Below are 15,683 nucleotides of genomic sequence, written 5' to 3'. Positions count from 1 at the left end.
GCTCATGTTGCTTGTATTTGCATGTGGTCGAAACTTACCCTCACCTTCTGGGACAACATGAGTCTCCATGGTTGGTGTGGGCTTGGAGCCATCATCTGGATTGAGGGTGAGAAAGAAACGGAAAGAGACTACCATTATTGAGGTTAATACAATCTACTCTCCACAACTGTTGAATGATTGGGATTTGCACATGGCCCGGCCATTAGCACAGAAAACAAAGTGGGTGAGGGATAGAGGGTACAAAGAGAGAAAATACAAGTCAGAAAACACAGATAAATAAGAGTATTCATCCACTCAAGAACAGACACACATCTCAGAATGCGTAAATTAGCTTTCATATGCATTACTGTTTAGAATAGTAATACAATTGTGTATAAACAAGCAATTGTAGATAATTTAACACACTCAGTCAAAAGTGTCATGATAATGGAGAAATGCCAAACGTCCTACAGTACTTACCCACTTATGTTCTATTGCATTCTGGGTGATTTCCGTGTGGCTCACATCATTGTAGGCCCTGGCAGTGGATGGGCCAAAGCCACAATAAGGTGGCAGCGAAAACCAGTTTAAATACATGTAGTTCACTGAACTGAATTACAGCCAAAGTTATTTTAATTTCCCCTGTCCACCATTTTTGTATTTAAAATCTCTGCAAAATAAGTACATGTCCTGAAACTGAATTTTATTATTCAGTCTTTTATATAAACAAGGGTCATTGAGAAAGATAATGGCAGTAGTAATAAAACGAACTATAAATTTAAAAGCCAATTCTTAGTTGTTGATTGATTGATTGTTTTTATAGTCAAACACATTTACGATATTTAAACATCTGAGTTATTGAGAGCAACAGTGACCAATAAAAAAAGAAAAGAAGTTTCAAGATAAAAAACAAAAAAAGATAAGGACAAAAAAAAATAATAATGCAAAAGGCACAATATTGCGTTCACAAGTTTGCAATATTGTGCCTTTATTGGATATTTCAAACAATCAAATACCTTTTGTTTTGCGGGGGGGCGGGGGGGGGGATTTATAGAGTTTTCATTTTTTTGGTAGAACTATCCATTTAAAGGGGTTATGAGCTGGCTTTTTACATTTTTTATATTGTTGTCTGAGGTCAAATTATGACTTTCGCTTGGTTTTTACACTAAAAAACATCAAAATCAGAATAAGTAATAGGCTATTTTGTACCCTAGTTTTGAGAGCTCATTGTAGGTCTTTCTTAAAAAGTGTAAATGTCAATTGCGCTATCAAGAGTGTGAATGGCATTTATATTTCTGGAACCCCACAGTGATCTCTATAGGGCTGATTGCAAAAGACTCACGTACAGCCTTCCACCTGCTGGTGACATAAACATCTGGTGCACATGCACTTTGTCTTGAGTACAGCCCAGTGCCGAAGAGGTGAAACAAGATCTGAAAAAACAGAGGCAAACTCCATTCCCAAACCCTACCAACCATCTCCCACCCCAGTGGTTCAAACCTAAACGCACTCTCAAACCCCTATACGCCACCCTCGAGGCCTGTAAATGACAATCTGGCTTTGCTGAGTTAAGGCCCAGAAAAGTATGTGCCTGCCGTTGCTGCTGTTAACATCTATATTAGCTGTTTGAGATTTCACTGCTGTAACAGAGCCCAGTCTTTGATGTGTGCTAAGTTCTTACACTGGCTGTTAAACAGAACAACTGGAGTAGGGTTTCATCCTTTACGGTCTTTCAAGAAACTGAAGTCTGAAGTAAAAGCTTGACAGAAAAAGGGCCAAATGAGCGTGTCAGAGAAACATGAGGCAAATCTATTTAAATGTGCGGAAACACATTTAATCGTACATGAGGAGACACAAAATAGAGAGTTTAGTGGCGTTGCAGTATGGCATCCTTCTGATTTGTTAGTTTTCAATATCTCTCATACAAAAGTACACACACTCACATTTCTGCGAATCTCAACTCACCTTTTTTGCCCGAGCTTGGAGGTCCCGGTGGCTTATCGGTTACTGACCCTTTAAAGAGAGAGCAGAATGTTTACTCAGCTTTTGAAATGCAGTGCAGTAACCACCTCACTTTGTGAGGACAGGTTAAATATGTTTGCAACACAGCATGCACTTTGGAAAGTCCGATACAAAAGAATACAAAATGTGAGTGACAACTGTGCATCCTAACTTACACAAATGGGGGAAACAGTGAACAGCTCAAGAAAAAAAAAAAGTTAAAAGACTCACCCCAAAAGAACATAACCACTAAACCACTGTGAAACCACATTTTTCACTTCAAAATGTGTTGAAATGTTATTATCTACAAATTAAGTTTCCTGTAATGCCAATCCCTTAAATTATTCCATGTGTTGGTCTGCGTTCATTCATTATGGATACCAAAAAGAAATAAAGCAGACGCACGCACGCACACAAATGCATATACACACACACGTTTCCACGACTTTCCATAGACATAATTATTATAGTTTATTATACTGTAAAAACTTCATATTCTATCCCATAATCGTAAACCTAAACCTACCATCACAGAAAACCATCCGCATTTTTACATTTTCAAAAAACATCACTAAGCATGATTTATAAGTTGTTTTCCTCATTGGGACCAAAACATTGAAAATTGTCATCTTTGTGGGGACATTTTGGGAATACCGGAACCACATGCGCACGTTTACAGAGAAATATTATTACAATTATTACAACCATTATTATTATTTACTGTTATTGAAAATGGTACTGTAGACATACCTTCCTGCAGAATATAGTCCCAACCTTGTTCTAACACACCAGATTTTAAGCACTTCTGATTGGAATGGCTCTATAGTATGTTTTTCATGCAGTGTAAGGATTGTACTGTTGTGTTTGATTAGTGTTGAAGCAAAATTCTGCAGCTAGATAGATCTCCAGGATTTAATATCCATACATAAAACACAGTTTAATGTGACATGAAACAGATCAAATACATCGAGGAGAGGATAGTTACTGTGTGCACAAACAATCATCAATCACAGTGATCCAAGTACGTGCAAATGCTCAGGATTGAAGGCATGCGCAAGTTCAAGATTAGACAGTCAAAATATGCAAATGATGGAAAGAAGGAGAACTTTGAACAAAAGGGCGATTTGGAATGAAATTTACTACCTGACAATCCACTTGTCCCAGCATGAGTTCCCATAAATTCACGGAAGTTTCCTGCAAACGTGTGCAAGACATTTCACTTAAGTGGTGATTCATGGGATTCACTCATTTCTGGGACAGGACTTTTGAGCATTCATGAAATTTAGAACATTGAGCCAATGTTGAGACAAGAGAATACATCGGAGTGTAACGTTATTGCAAAAATAAAAAATAAAAATAAATATATATATATATATATATATATATATATATATATATGAAGAGTTCAGATGCAAAAGCCTCTAAATGCCATTTGAAATTTTCTTCTTTAATGATGATTTTTATCAAATTTGTACATTTAAGTTCAGTAATTTCACTTAAATAACAATTAATAGGTAATTATCATTGCCATTTAAGTGAAATCACTGATCTTAAATATACAAGCTTGATAAAAATTATCATTCTAGAAGAAAATTTCAAATGGCACTTAGAGGCTTTTGCATCTGAACTCTTCATATATATATATATATATATATAAATATATATAAATATATATATATATATATATATACTGTATATATATATATATATATATGGCACCTAAAAGTGAATCCTTTACCTTTGAAAGAAACAGTAATACAATAACAGGATCATATGCAGGACAACAAGCAGCAGGAAGAAAACCGAGAAACGTATTAAACAATTACTGGACAGAAATACTTTCAACATTTCCAGCTAAAAGTGCAGAGACAACTATAAGTAAGGATTTAATACACACATATGAACTGAAGCACAGTTTACACAGTACACAGTCTGTTAATTTTAAAAACTAGTATGTGAAACAGTAAATGATGTAATGCTAAACAGTTGTGAGCTAAAGTGTTATCATTACCGAACAGCATCTAGCAAGTGCCTTCCAGTTCTCATCCCCCAAAATATAAACATTTCCTCTGCAATTCAATCAAATTAGTGTAAACAAAATGAAAAACATTGAGAGTCGAATCAGATGTTATGAAAAAAAAAACAAGTTACAAAACTTTGGTAATATAGAAGGCTGCAGAGATGGCGCATTTTTTTAGGCCAAAACCTAGAAATGAGTTAGCATGTAAGCACTTCTGGTTCTATCGCTCTGAAATTCCATCGTTCTGAAATTTTTTTGGGGGGTTAAAAGGTAGGGTCCGATTTTTTTAATCCGATTTACTATTTAAATGAATTCTGGCAGGAGTGAATTCGGTGGTGTTATCTCCAACAGAACAATCAGAGCCATTTGAGCAAAGTGTTCCCATTCATTTACGAAGAGAAAAGCTCCCTCATTCCAACCGTCCGCTGAAAGAAAGCAGTTATACAATGAAAAAGAGAACGAGAAAGCAATGTTTGAGAAGAAGGAAAAACTGTAGAGAATGAAACGGATGAAGACAGAGATTGATGGAGTGTGAATTTGGAAAGAGACAGACAGAGAGAAAAGAAGAAACCATAAAGCAGAGAAAAGAAAAATGGATGAGTCGGCGCAAGTCCTCCAGGATATTATCCATCACCTCTCAGTTCCATGCACAAACACAGTAGAAGTAAACTAAACAGAGCGGTGGCTAGAGTTTAACATCACGCTGACTCCATCAAAACAAAGAGCACAATTTAAATCAAACAACGTCTACTGGCTTTGAAAGTGATGGACTACAGGCACAGCTTCTTGACCGAGGCACCTGATGGTTTAGCAGTTCTGCTTTTCAGCACGACCTAAACACAAAGCGATAATCCAAGCAAACAGTCTAGAGATAAAATCTGCATACATACAGTACCTGAACACACTGGCGTTTTGTTCTGGACAGAGGAACCGCTGACTGGCTTGCCATCTGTGGTCACGCACCAGCAGTATCCTGTGAGAGTGTGACACTGGACCTGGAGGAGATACAGACGGAGAGAGGTGAGAGGAAATTCCAGTAACTGCTCTTGTATCTCCTGGACGACCCGCACGAAACGTCCCGGCGCTTCCGCTGGGGGAATTCAATTATTCAGAGTGAAAAACGACCCTCATAAACGATGAGGCATTAAAAGCTTAGGCGGACTGGATGATCGCTGTTTAACAAAGCAAAGGCGCAGGTGAAATAGAGGCTGCGAGTCTATAAATGCGATTTAATGTACACTTTCCATTCAGATTCCCAAAGCAGCCGGGCTGATGGGAAACACAGGGAAGTGCAATTTTTTTGGGAATCCTATCAAGGCTGGGGAAGATGTTAGAAGGCTAATTTGTCCACTAGATAGATTTGCTTAAGGATTCGTCGGCCGGGACTCTGTCGGACCTGGGCAAATGTTCCGTCGTCATTGCATTCTGGGATAAAAATGGATTCCTGTGGCCTCTTGGCTTGTTCCAGAGCCTGAATCCTCTCAGTCCGACATTTCGTCTGGCCTGCTTCTGTAATACAGAAACAAATATGCCTAATTACACACTTGACGGACAATTACTGCTAAACTTTCTTACATGAAGCTAGTGCCACAATGGGTTTGATTCTGCAGGGATTTCATTAAAGAAAATATAACTGTATTCACTATATGTTGCATTGAAAATATTATCTAGGAAATTAACAAATTGAATGATGTATAAAGTTGAGTAATAAGGGGGAAAACACATAAACATTCCAACACTTTCCCCCCTACTTTTTGAGCACTGTACTCCCATGATTTTTCCAGTTGTTCATGATTACTGGATAGGGATTAAAAATAAATAAATAGAAATTTCACTGACAAAGAGCAGTTATATTTTAGATCTACGTAATAGAAATTCCCATGCCATTTCCATGATCTTTACAGGTATTACTAATTATCTGGTTTTCCAAGCCAGGAAATCACCATTTCAAATTGCTTGATGTTTCCATGACCATGGAAATCCTAAAAACAAATAACAGGCGCATTTTTGAAGATATGATTATTAGGAAAGAGTTTTTGAAAGAAATTTCAATCACAAAGAGCAATTCTATTTTAATCCTGGGAAACTAAAAAAATATATATTCATGATAAAAAAAAATTCAATCCCATTTCCATATCCCTTTAAGATTGTTCATGAGTTTTCCTGGCTTAAAAAAACGCAATTTTAAAATAGCTGAATATTTCCATGACCATGAAAATCCTGAAAACAATTAACAGGCAGATTTCTGAAGATAGGATTATTGGAAAAAGCCATCTCAGTAAACAACCATATAAAGAAATCCCATCACTTGTGGTAAGAAATGTATTATGAAGATTCTTAATCTTGAAACTTCATCTAAACAAGGAAAATATGAGTTTTTGAAATGGCAAAGCTGAGTGTTGTGTTCCAACATGTATAGGCACTATGAATACAGAGAGTATTTAGTCATCCTAGTCAAATAAACAACACTTACAAGTTGGACCTCGGTGCTGGACTGCATCCAAGAAACGGGGAGGCTAAAAACCATGTGATCCCAGCAGATCATTTTCACACTTTTAACTTTCAATATATTCACAGTTCAGCCCTAAAATGCTTGCTATACTTGCGTGAAGATATGAACCCCTTGCAGATGTAAGCTCAGCAAGCACACAAAGACAAACTGCAAATCTGCCCTACGCATGCCTGTGAGCAGATGCTCTTAAATCATCCATGATGCAAAAAATTAGAAACACCTGTTGTATCTGTGAAGTCTGTGACCGATCGACTGGAAGAGACAGTTGGGCTGCAGTCAGCTCCAGACAACACAAGAGTTAATTATATTGATATATACAGAACAACCAAACCTCAAAACATCAGTCGTTAATCTGACCTTTTTTTTGTTTTTTTCCCTTATTGCGCAACATACAGAACGTCTCCGTTACCTGAGTAGGGAACGGAGACGTTTTGTTGGATGACGACGAATGGGGTTTCGCTTAGAAAGCTTGGCAAAGAAATGGCAAAGAAATGCTAATTCACGCACTGTCCTCGGCTCGGGGACGATTGTCCTCCACCAGGTGAAGGAGTGGCCCTGCTACCAGCGCCTGGAAAGAGTCCCATCTCTGAGCAGCCCATCTCAAGAGTGCCACTTAACCCGGCGTTGGGCGGTGGGCGGGGCTGTGGCGTCCGCAGGAGGGGCCGTCGGCGCAGTATAAGCCTCAGTCTGCTCGCTGGTGGTTGAGAACTGTTGTGCAAAGCTCTAAACCTCACCGCCGACGTGGGCGTGTCAAGCAAATGGGTCTGCCCGCCATTCTGTGCATCGGACAAGTTCAGCCACAGAATGGTGGGCATCACCTGACCCAGGGAGCGTACGGCCACTTTCGTCACTGGCGCCACCGGTCAGTGGTGGCGTGCAGCTCATTGAAGAGCCCTGGGTCAGTCCCGCCCTCGTGCATGTCTGTGAGCATCTGGGTCTGGTAGACCCAGCAGAATGGGCATGGCATGCAGTGAGGCGGCTGCCTGTCCTGTAGCACTATAGGATTTCGCCACAAGTGTAGACGAAAAACTGCAGGCTTCGGATGGGTGCTTAGGATCGCGCCGAGAAGAAACACTCTGAGGACACAGTAGCATTGCAACAGAGCGTTCAACCGGGGGGACCCCAGTGTACCCATGGTTAGTGGCCCCGTCGAGAGAAGGAAGGGCGGAGGAGATCAACAAGGGATCGCTGGAAGAGATCTCCTGATGCAAATCCGGGAAAAAAGGTATTGGAGTGGTTGCTGACAAGAGTCAGCGGCCACACCAAAAAACCAAACGTCCAGCAGCGAGCGTTCAGGACAGGGTGAAAGGTTCCGCTCTAGTCCGATGCTCGCCGCGCCCCGGGAAAGCATGGCCGTCATCTCAGGATCTGACTCGACAAATGCCATATGCACACCCGAAAGTTGCAGCACTGTCGAATCTTGGTAAAATTTCCGGCAAATTACCAGAACGCCTTCTGTGTGAACGCGAACACGACCTGGGATTGATTCTGGGATTGACCTAGTAACATTGCCGGAATCAGTCCCGGAACGCGCACTGTGCGAACAAAAGCCAGGACCAATGCCGTAAAGAGTGTGTCATAGTGATGACGCTCGTGCCATCGCACGACTCTGTTGCTCTAGAAGAAAGTTTGTGTTCGTCATCAACAAAGAAAGGACGAACAAATACCTGCAAACTGGAGCGAAGCAGAGACCAGGAGCTCCTCACTATCCGTACTGAAGCTGAGATCGTTCACCAGCGCGTGTACGGTATGCGCGTTTACATGTTTTCGACGCGTCCGTTATGACGTCATGTGTCTTCCCGGGATTTTTACGGGTTGTGTGTGAACGCACTCACAGATCCCGGCAAATCAGTGGCAGTGTGAATGAACCGAAATCAAACAATTCCGGGACAAATGCTGGGTCACATTATCCGTGTATTTTCTGGAATCTCTGTGTGAAAGGGGCTATAGCCTCACATTCACCCATTCACTCACTCATTCATACACCGACGGCGGTGTCAGCCATGCAAGGCGCCATCCAGCTCATCAGGAGCAGCTGGGGTTAGGTGTCTTGCTGGGGTAAGTGAGTCTTCATTTCCTGAAGATTCTAGCCCACCCTGTGATGTGGTGATGGACAACAGATCCGATTCTGGAGCGTCAAGGGAAACCCGCGGAGCATCCGAAAATAGACCCGGGGAATCCCCTGAACACTCACGGGTTGTGTCACTGAAGAGGGGGGCGTGGTCCACGGACAAACAGTCGGCGGTTTGTTCCACACTCTCACCCTCAGGTGACCCTGGCCACCAGCCGAAGTAGCACCCCACGTGGAGAGTGTTAGGCTGTGTGTCCACCAAAGCGTTTTTCCACGTGCCTGGCGTATGTTTTCAATTGTTTTCAATGGGAGCGCCACGTTTTTTAAACGCCATGAGCGTACCGAGGCGCTTTTTTTTCACGCTGAAGCACCGAGCGCCCAGCGTTTTTTACTGGTCGCTGGGAGTTGAAAAATGTTCAACTTTGGATAAAACGCAGAGCTCATCACTGTCACTTTTTACCCAGCCGTCCAATCACAGTGGAGGAGGGGCGGGACTAATACCACACCGACCAACTGTCACAACATTCAACTGCTGCGGATATTCTGTATCATAGCAACGGAACGTCTCAACGGAAAAAAACGCTGCGCTGCCAAAACGCTCTCAAGCGCCCAAAGAACAGCGTCTTCAGCAGAGCGTCTAGCGTTTTCAGCTGGCTAAAAACGCTTTGGTGGACACACGGCCTTAGATCGGAGGGCGAGACGTATTTATAAAGACTCTGAAAAAAAAACTCTGCGATGTTGAATCGAGCAGGGAGAAACACACTCACTGTGGCAGATCACTGCACAGACCAGCAGGCAATGTGAACTCGCTGCAGATCGCCGTCACACCGGCGTCCTCCTTTATACCCACGAAGTAAGGCGCTACGCAAATTCTGCAGACGTTTTCCTAAAAAATAGTGATGAAACTGATCATGCACCTTTAACTGACAGTTTAACACGGGCCAGTCCAAGAAACTTATGATGCAGGCTGACCGTGACTTAAAGACAGTCAATCTGCCTGTCTGAGTCTATGTGAACACGGCCTGCAAAAACTTACATGCATACCAATGGGCATATGCGTTCCCTTGGTAGTTTGCTCTAGTGCTCCAGGGACTGTATATTCTCTCTAGACTGACACGCACACAGATGTGTTCATTTGAGATCAGCCACCTTTTTGGTGCCCACAACTCGAAGACAAAACTGCAAAGCAATTTGAAAAAAATGGTGAGGAATGTGAGGCCAAAGCTGCCACAGAAGTTTTAAATGTATTTAGCTAAAAGTAGGTAATATATCACATGAGTAGTGATGGATGATTTTGAAACACTGCAAGCTTCGAAACCTTTACGAATCTTGTTTCGAATCAGTGGTTTGGGGTGTGTATCAAACTGCCAAAGTGCCCTGATTGCAGTAAATGAGGCTTTAATACGTCATCACTGTTTCGAAACGTTTCCAAATTTCAATTGTTCACCACTGGGGTGTACTGGGTGGGTGTGAACCCGTGAACCCATGAATCATGAAGAGTATTATGAAAGAGAGAGATCGAATGAGCGAGTGTGATTACCTGCATCTGATACAGCATTAATTCTGGTCAATCTCATATTCATAATACGCCAAGGAAAGTGATATCTTTGTCTTAGTATCCTTTCAAATGTTGGGGGGATTTCACATGACAACTCTTGTCAATTTGGTTGCGTCTCACAAGGTGTTAAGGTCTTAACCACAAAGGTCTTTGCTAATGATTTACCAATAAAGACTTGATCTTGTTGCAAACTAACCTGCACTGAAGTCAAAATCACCAACACAAAAACAGAACATTTCTCAATACCAAATACTATTATTAAATACTACTATTATTTCTATAAAATAATATTTATTGAACGGTCGATAATATTTAGTAAAAAACAATCGCCATTATAAAAGTCGCTAGGCAATTCAGTCAAAAGTATTGAAGTTATTTAAAAATATATAGATCTGAAACTTTGCTCTCAGCCAAAACAAATAATACATTAATGAGACCAAAGATCGCCCAGTAGACATACCCAAAACGAATTATATCTCATATTTAACCACTATAGGGACATTAGTGGCAAATTACAAAAGAACTGGCAGAGGTAAGGCTGTTCACGGCGGGTACATGAGCATTGAGCGGCCGGCTCGTTTCTCTGAAAACATTGAAGCAAATTTTTAGATAGGCACTATCTTTATTAATAAACCACACATGTGAAGTTTAAACAACTACAGTTTAGCCTAAAAACGTATAGTACTATTTATAAAATTGTAGTGGGTTTGCTCTCCCGCCAAGACACTCACTGTGAGAAATACTGTAAGTGGAGTGATACAAACGGTGAAACTGTTCATTGGTTTTCATCTCATTGCTCATACCTTTCATTGCTGACAGCTCTTTGACCTCTGAAACCAGTGTGGGCACAGGAAGAGGTTGATCAATCCTCACCCAGTTTTTACCTGAAATTTCAATATTAACAAGAAAAAACACATTTACATATGTATTACTTAACACAAGTCTAGCACACTGTCATGTATGTTTTTGAATTTGGTATTTCTTCTTCTTCTTCTTCTTTTTTCTTTTAATGGCGGTTGGCAAACAACTTTCAAGTGCACATTACCGCCACCTTCTGGTATGGAGTGTGGATCACAATAGCCTTTCCTCACTACCATTAAAATAAATATATAAATAAATACATAAATCCATAATAAAACCAATAAATAACTTCATAAATATCTAATAACATTATTAATATTCATGATCATTAAATACAACTTTCTAAGACAACTAAACTCATATCCCAGTTTAAAATTTGGTCTTTTATTTTGCAATGTGCTTTTGTTTTGCCTACTTCTCCAAATAATATGCCAAAAGAGTAGTATAAAACATAAAACGTAAGTCAGCAATTTTTGTAACACTTTATTTTGATGGTCCCTTTTGAAGATTCTGTTGACTATAAGTAACTTACTACATGTCAACTAACTCTCATTAGAGTATAAGTAGACTGTCTGCTTAATATATGCTCTTTATTGTGATGCTCCCCAACAGACGTTCAAGTAACTTTGCAAATGCATGCCAATTTATTACCAATACTCTACTCAACACTCTAATGACAGTTAGTATACATGTAGGAGCAACATTACTTATAGTCAACAGAATGTGTTAAAGGGACCATCAAAATAAAAGTGAAAATGACACAATACATTCCTCACATAAGATTCAAGACGTGTCAGTTGTTTTCAGAAATCTTCATACAAAAGTTTCTTGTGTCCACTGACCTTTGCATCGGCCCCTGTGGGCGAGGGTGAGAGTGTGGTCCTTGCATTTCGCCCTCTCCAGGTCACAGTTGGTATCATAACTGCGTCCGTCTGACCCACACACAGGCTTGCCGTGACTCCTGGAGCATGCAGGGGAACATGGGCTCTCTCTTTCCCCTATAAGCCACTGCACACACAAATGTACATATATAAAGAGCAGTGAGGGCATGACAATATAATAAGCCATAGAGAACTTGACAGAATACCATGACTAGACTTTAATGATTGTGCAATAAATTAAACAGAGCTGCTGAGCTTTATAACAGTTCAATGAGTTTCACAGGTTTAGAAGGAAAACTCTTGGTGCAATTGCCATGAATCATGAATCTTCAAATAGCTCAGCTGAAATATCACATAGCCTTAGATAGATCTATCCATCTATCCATCTATCTATCTATCTATCTATCTATCTATCTATCTATCTATCTATCTATCTATCTATCTATCTATCTATCTATCTATCTATCTATCTATCTATCTATCTATCTATCCATCTAACTCTCATCTATATATCTCTCCATCTATCTATATATCTATCTATCTATCTGTCCATCTATCTATCTATCCGTCCATCCATCCATCTATCTATCTCTCTATCTATCCATCTAGCCATCTATCTATCTATCTATCTATCTATCTATCTATCTATCTATCTATCTATCTATCTATCTATCTATCTATCTATCTATCTATCTATCTATCTATCTATCCATCCATCCATCCTCCATCCATCCATCCATCCATCCATCCATCTCTCCATACCTCCATCTATCTATCTATCTATCTATCTATCTATCTATCTATCTATCTATCTATCTATCTATCTATCTATCTATCTATCTATCTATCTATCTATCTATCTATCTATCTATCTATCTATATATCCCTCCATCCATCCATCCATCTATCTCTCCATCCATCATCCATCCATCCATCCTTCCTCTATCCATCCATCCTCTATCCATCCATCCATCCTCTATCCATCCTTCCTCTATCCATCCATCCATCCATCCTTCCTCTATCCATCCATCCTCTATCTATCCATCCATCCATCCATCCTTCCTCTATCCATCCATCCTCTATCCATCCATCCATCCATCCATCCATCTATTTCCATTTGACTGATATTTTGCTTTAAGTCAACACGGCACTCCATTCAAGTTTTACTCATTTTACTTCCAAAATGTGATGTATTTACATGTGGGACGAAATTAATTTTATTCTTAGTTACTGATTGATTAGGTAAAAATTTTAAAATAGTATTCCATACCAGAATGGAGGCAACTTTTATAATCCTGGAACAATGCACACACATGAATCATGAACAATAAGACCAGGAATGTGTATTATAAAGTAAACAGGTTCATTTCTCATGTCATACTGACTTTATTAAAATAAATGTTGATAAATTAATTTTCTTCTTCTCACCCACAGACGAAAAAACGTCTTATTCCCTCTAAACCAGTGTCCTAACTTCTTTTCCCTTAGCTGCATTTATCATGTAACAGGCCACCTCAAACATACAGTATACTATATCATTCTTGAATTTCCACAATTTCATATTCCCCCAATCTTTGAGAGGGCCAGAAGAGTCTCAACAGTTTAGAGGTAGAGAGAATAAAAAAGCCAGCTTAACTCTCAACACAAGTACAAGACAAATGTGCTATAGATTGTGCTTAAGCTGCTGGCCCATCAGACAGTGACAGTGGTCTCACAGCACATCAGGTACTCAAACTGGAGAACTTCTACTGGAAAAAAGGGTAGCTTTTGCCAGAAACACAGGGCACATTTTCCATTTTAACCAGACCCATCTGACTAAACAGAGCTGACCATTTCTGATCACACACACACATCCAGTACACCGCAAACAAAAAAAAAGGTTGCTTCAGGACTGAATCTCTTGAGTTGAGCAATGAAGCGAATAGAGCCAAATGATGTCACTAATATAGACATGGAGTGAATCCGTCTGACAGACAGACCAGACATTTATCTATTTATTTTCAGCTGAGAGTATTTTATAATTAAATCTGGCTCCTTTTCCATGCACTGTATGGTGCTTATATTTTAATACTCAGTCAGTTTCATGTAAGTCCATATCACACTGCATATTTTTTAATTCTCATTTGGGTAAATAATCCAGAATAGCAACATTTTAGTAGCAAAATCTTTAGTGTTTTTTAAGACAGGCCAAAATATTCCTGGTGAAAAGCTGCCTGGTCTAAGTAGCACTATAAATGCTGCATCCAAAGGTGATTTAGACCTCAATACACATCCAGATGGTGAGGTGCCTATTTGTCCATTTTCTGTGAGGAAACTAAGAAAAAGAAAGCAACAGGCAAAGCTACCACAGACAAACATTTGTAGTCTACCACAGAAAATATCATCTTGACCACATGCATATTTCAGTGATGTGCTCTGTATTATACATTATGACAAGGCATAACATAATACCCAGTTGTACGACCTACAGTGCACTTATTTATAGTTTAAGATACGGTCACTCATGTTGTTACAAACCAGCATGATTTTCTTTTGTCTGTGAAACCACAAAATAAGATATTTTACAGTCATTTGAACTCTAAAAACGACATAAAAACCACTAAAAAGGTAGTTGATAGAGCTTGTTAAAAAGTTATAGATTAATATTAATATATTTGTTGTGCTTTAAAGTACACTTATTTTGATGTTCTGTCTACTAAAGCTCATGATCATAGTTGTAACTGTAGTGTGAAATATTACATTTAAAGTTAATATATTTTTTAATGTACTAAATTGTAACTTCATTACAAATATATTTAAAAACCTCAATTTGAATTATAAGACATTTTCATTTTATTGCAATTAACATTATCTCACACACACAAGTACATATTAGTAGGGGTATTGAGAAGTTAACATACACAACTGACATGGAACAGAGGATGCATCTCCTCACATTAAAGGCGTACTGATATATGACTAAGTCTGTGAAAATGTGTTTATTTGTAAAGTAAAACAGACTGTTTAACTGTATAACTGGAAGTGAAATGAATCACACACATTCTGTCAGTTTGTGTGGGCAGGAGTTTAGTTAAGCATAGAGCACAGAAGCCTACACAACACAAACATCTGCCATTCTCACATTAAACAATAACTAAGAAAGAATTTATAGATTTGGAGATTTTAATGTTGGGTTAGTTCACCCAAAAATGAAAATTCTGTCAATATTCACCCTCAAATCGTTTCAAACCCGTAAAACTTTTGTGAATCTTCAGAAGATTAGTGTTTTTTAATGAAATCTGAGTGCTTTCTGTAAAGACATCATTAAAGTAATCCATGTGACTTTAGAGGTTTAACCTCAGTTTTATGAAGCGATACGAGTGCTTTGTTTACGCAAAAAAACACAATTAACCACTTTATTAAAAAATACTAATCCACAACACGTGTTCGACCGAGAACCACATCATGAGATTAAAATCTTGTAAATAAAGTGGTAAATTGTGGGGGGTTTTGGCCAAACTTTATAAAACTGAGGTTAAACCACTGGAGTAACATGGATTACTTTAATGATGTATTTACTACCTTTCTGGGGCTTGAAAGTGTCAGTTGCTTAGCTGTCAAAGGAGGGACAGAAAGCTCTCAGATCAAAAAGATGGGTTTTACAGGTTTTAAAATGACATTAGGGTGTCATTTATAGCATAAATGATGACAGAACGTTAATTTTTGGGTGAACTAACCCTTTAAGTCACAAATTTCTAATGCATTGCATTAGATAAACCCAATGGCATCAACAAACAACTGATACTAAAACTTCTCTCACA

General features: G+C 39.2%; 1 protein-coding gene across 10 annotated transcripts in view; it reads right to left on the bottom strand.

Moving 5' to 3' along the window:
* Positions 1-15,683, bottom strand: part of smoc1 (SPARC related modular calcium binding 1) — a 64,108-nt gene that overhangs the window by 30,001 nt on the left and 18,424 nt on the right. For 3 of the 10 annotated variants that reach the window (XM_089120556.1, XM_039666171.2, XM_089120549.1), the window contains 7 exons: positions 11,845-12,010; positions 10,945-11,025; positions 5,397-5,509; positions 4,896-4,995; positions 3,124-3,174; positions 1,945-1,992; positions 39-128 (listed from right to left, as the gene is read on the bottom strand). In XM_089120556.1, coding sequence (XP_088976682.1) covers positions 39-128; positions 1,945-1,992; positions 3,124-3,174; positions 4,896-4,995; positions 5,397-5,509; positions 10,945-10,951 — 409 coding nt within the window. In that variant the 5' untranslated portion in view covers positions 10,952-11,025; positions 11,845-12,010. The remainder of the gene's footprint in view (positions 1-38; positions 129-1,944; positions 1,993-3,123; positions 3,175-4,895; positions 4,996-5,396; positions 5,510-10,944; positions 11,026-11,844; positions 12,011-15,683) is intronic. The other 7 variants (XM_089120557.1, XM_089120555.1, XM_089120550.1 and 4 more) reach the window with 6 other exon arrangements.

The sequence above is a fragment of the Pimephales promelas genome, chromosome 15 (genome assembly GCF_988280905.1).
Source record: "Pimephales promelas chromosome 15, fPimPro1.hap1.1, whole genome shotgun sequence".
Classification (NCBI taxonomy): Eukaryota; Metazoa; Chordata; class Actinopteri; order Cypriniformes; family Leuciscidae; genus Pimephales; species Pimephales promelas.
The sequence above is the reverse complement of the archived record's forward strand: the minus strand, read 5'-3'. Positions and strand labels throughout refer to the sequence as shown.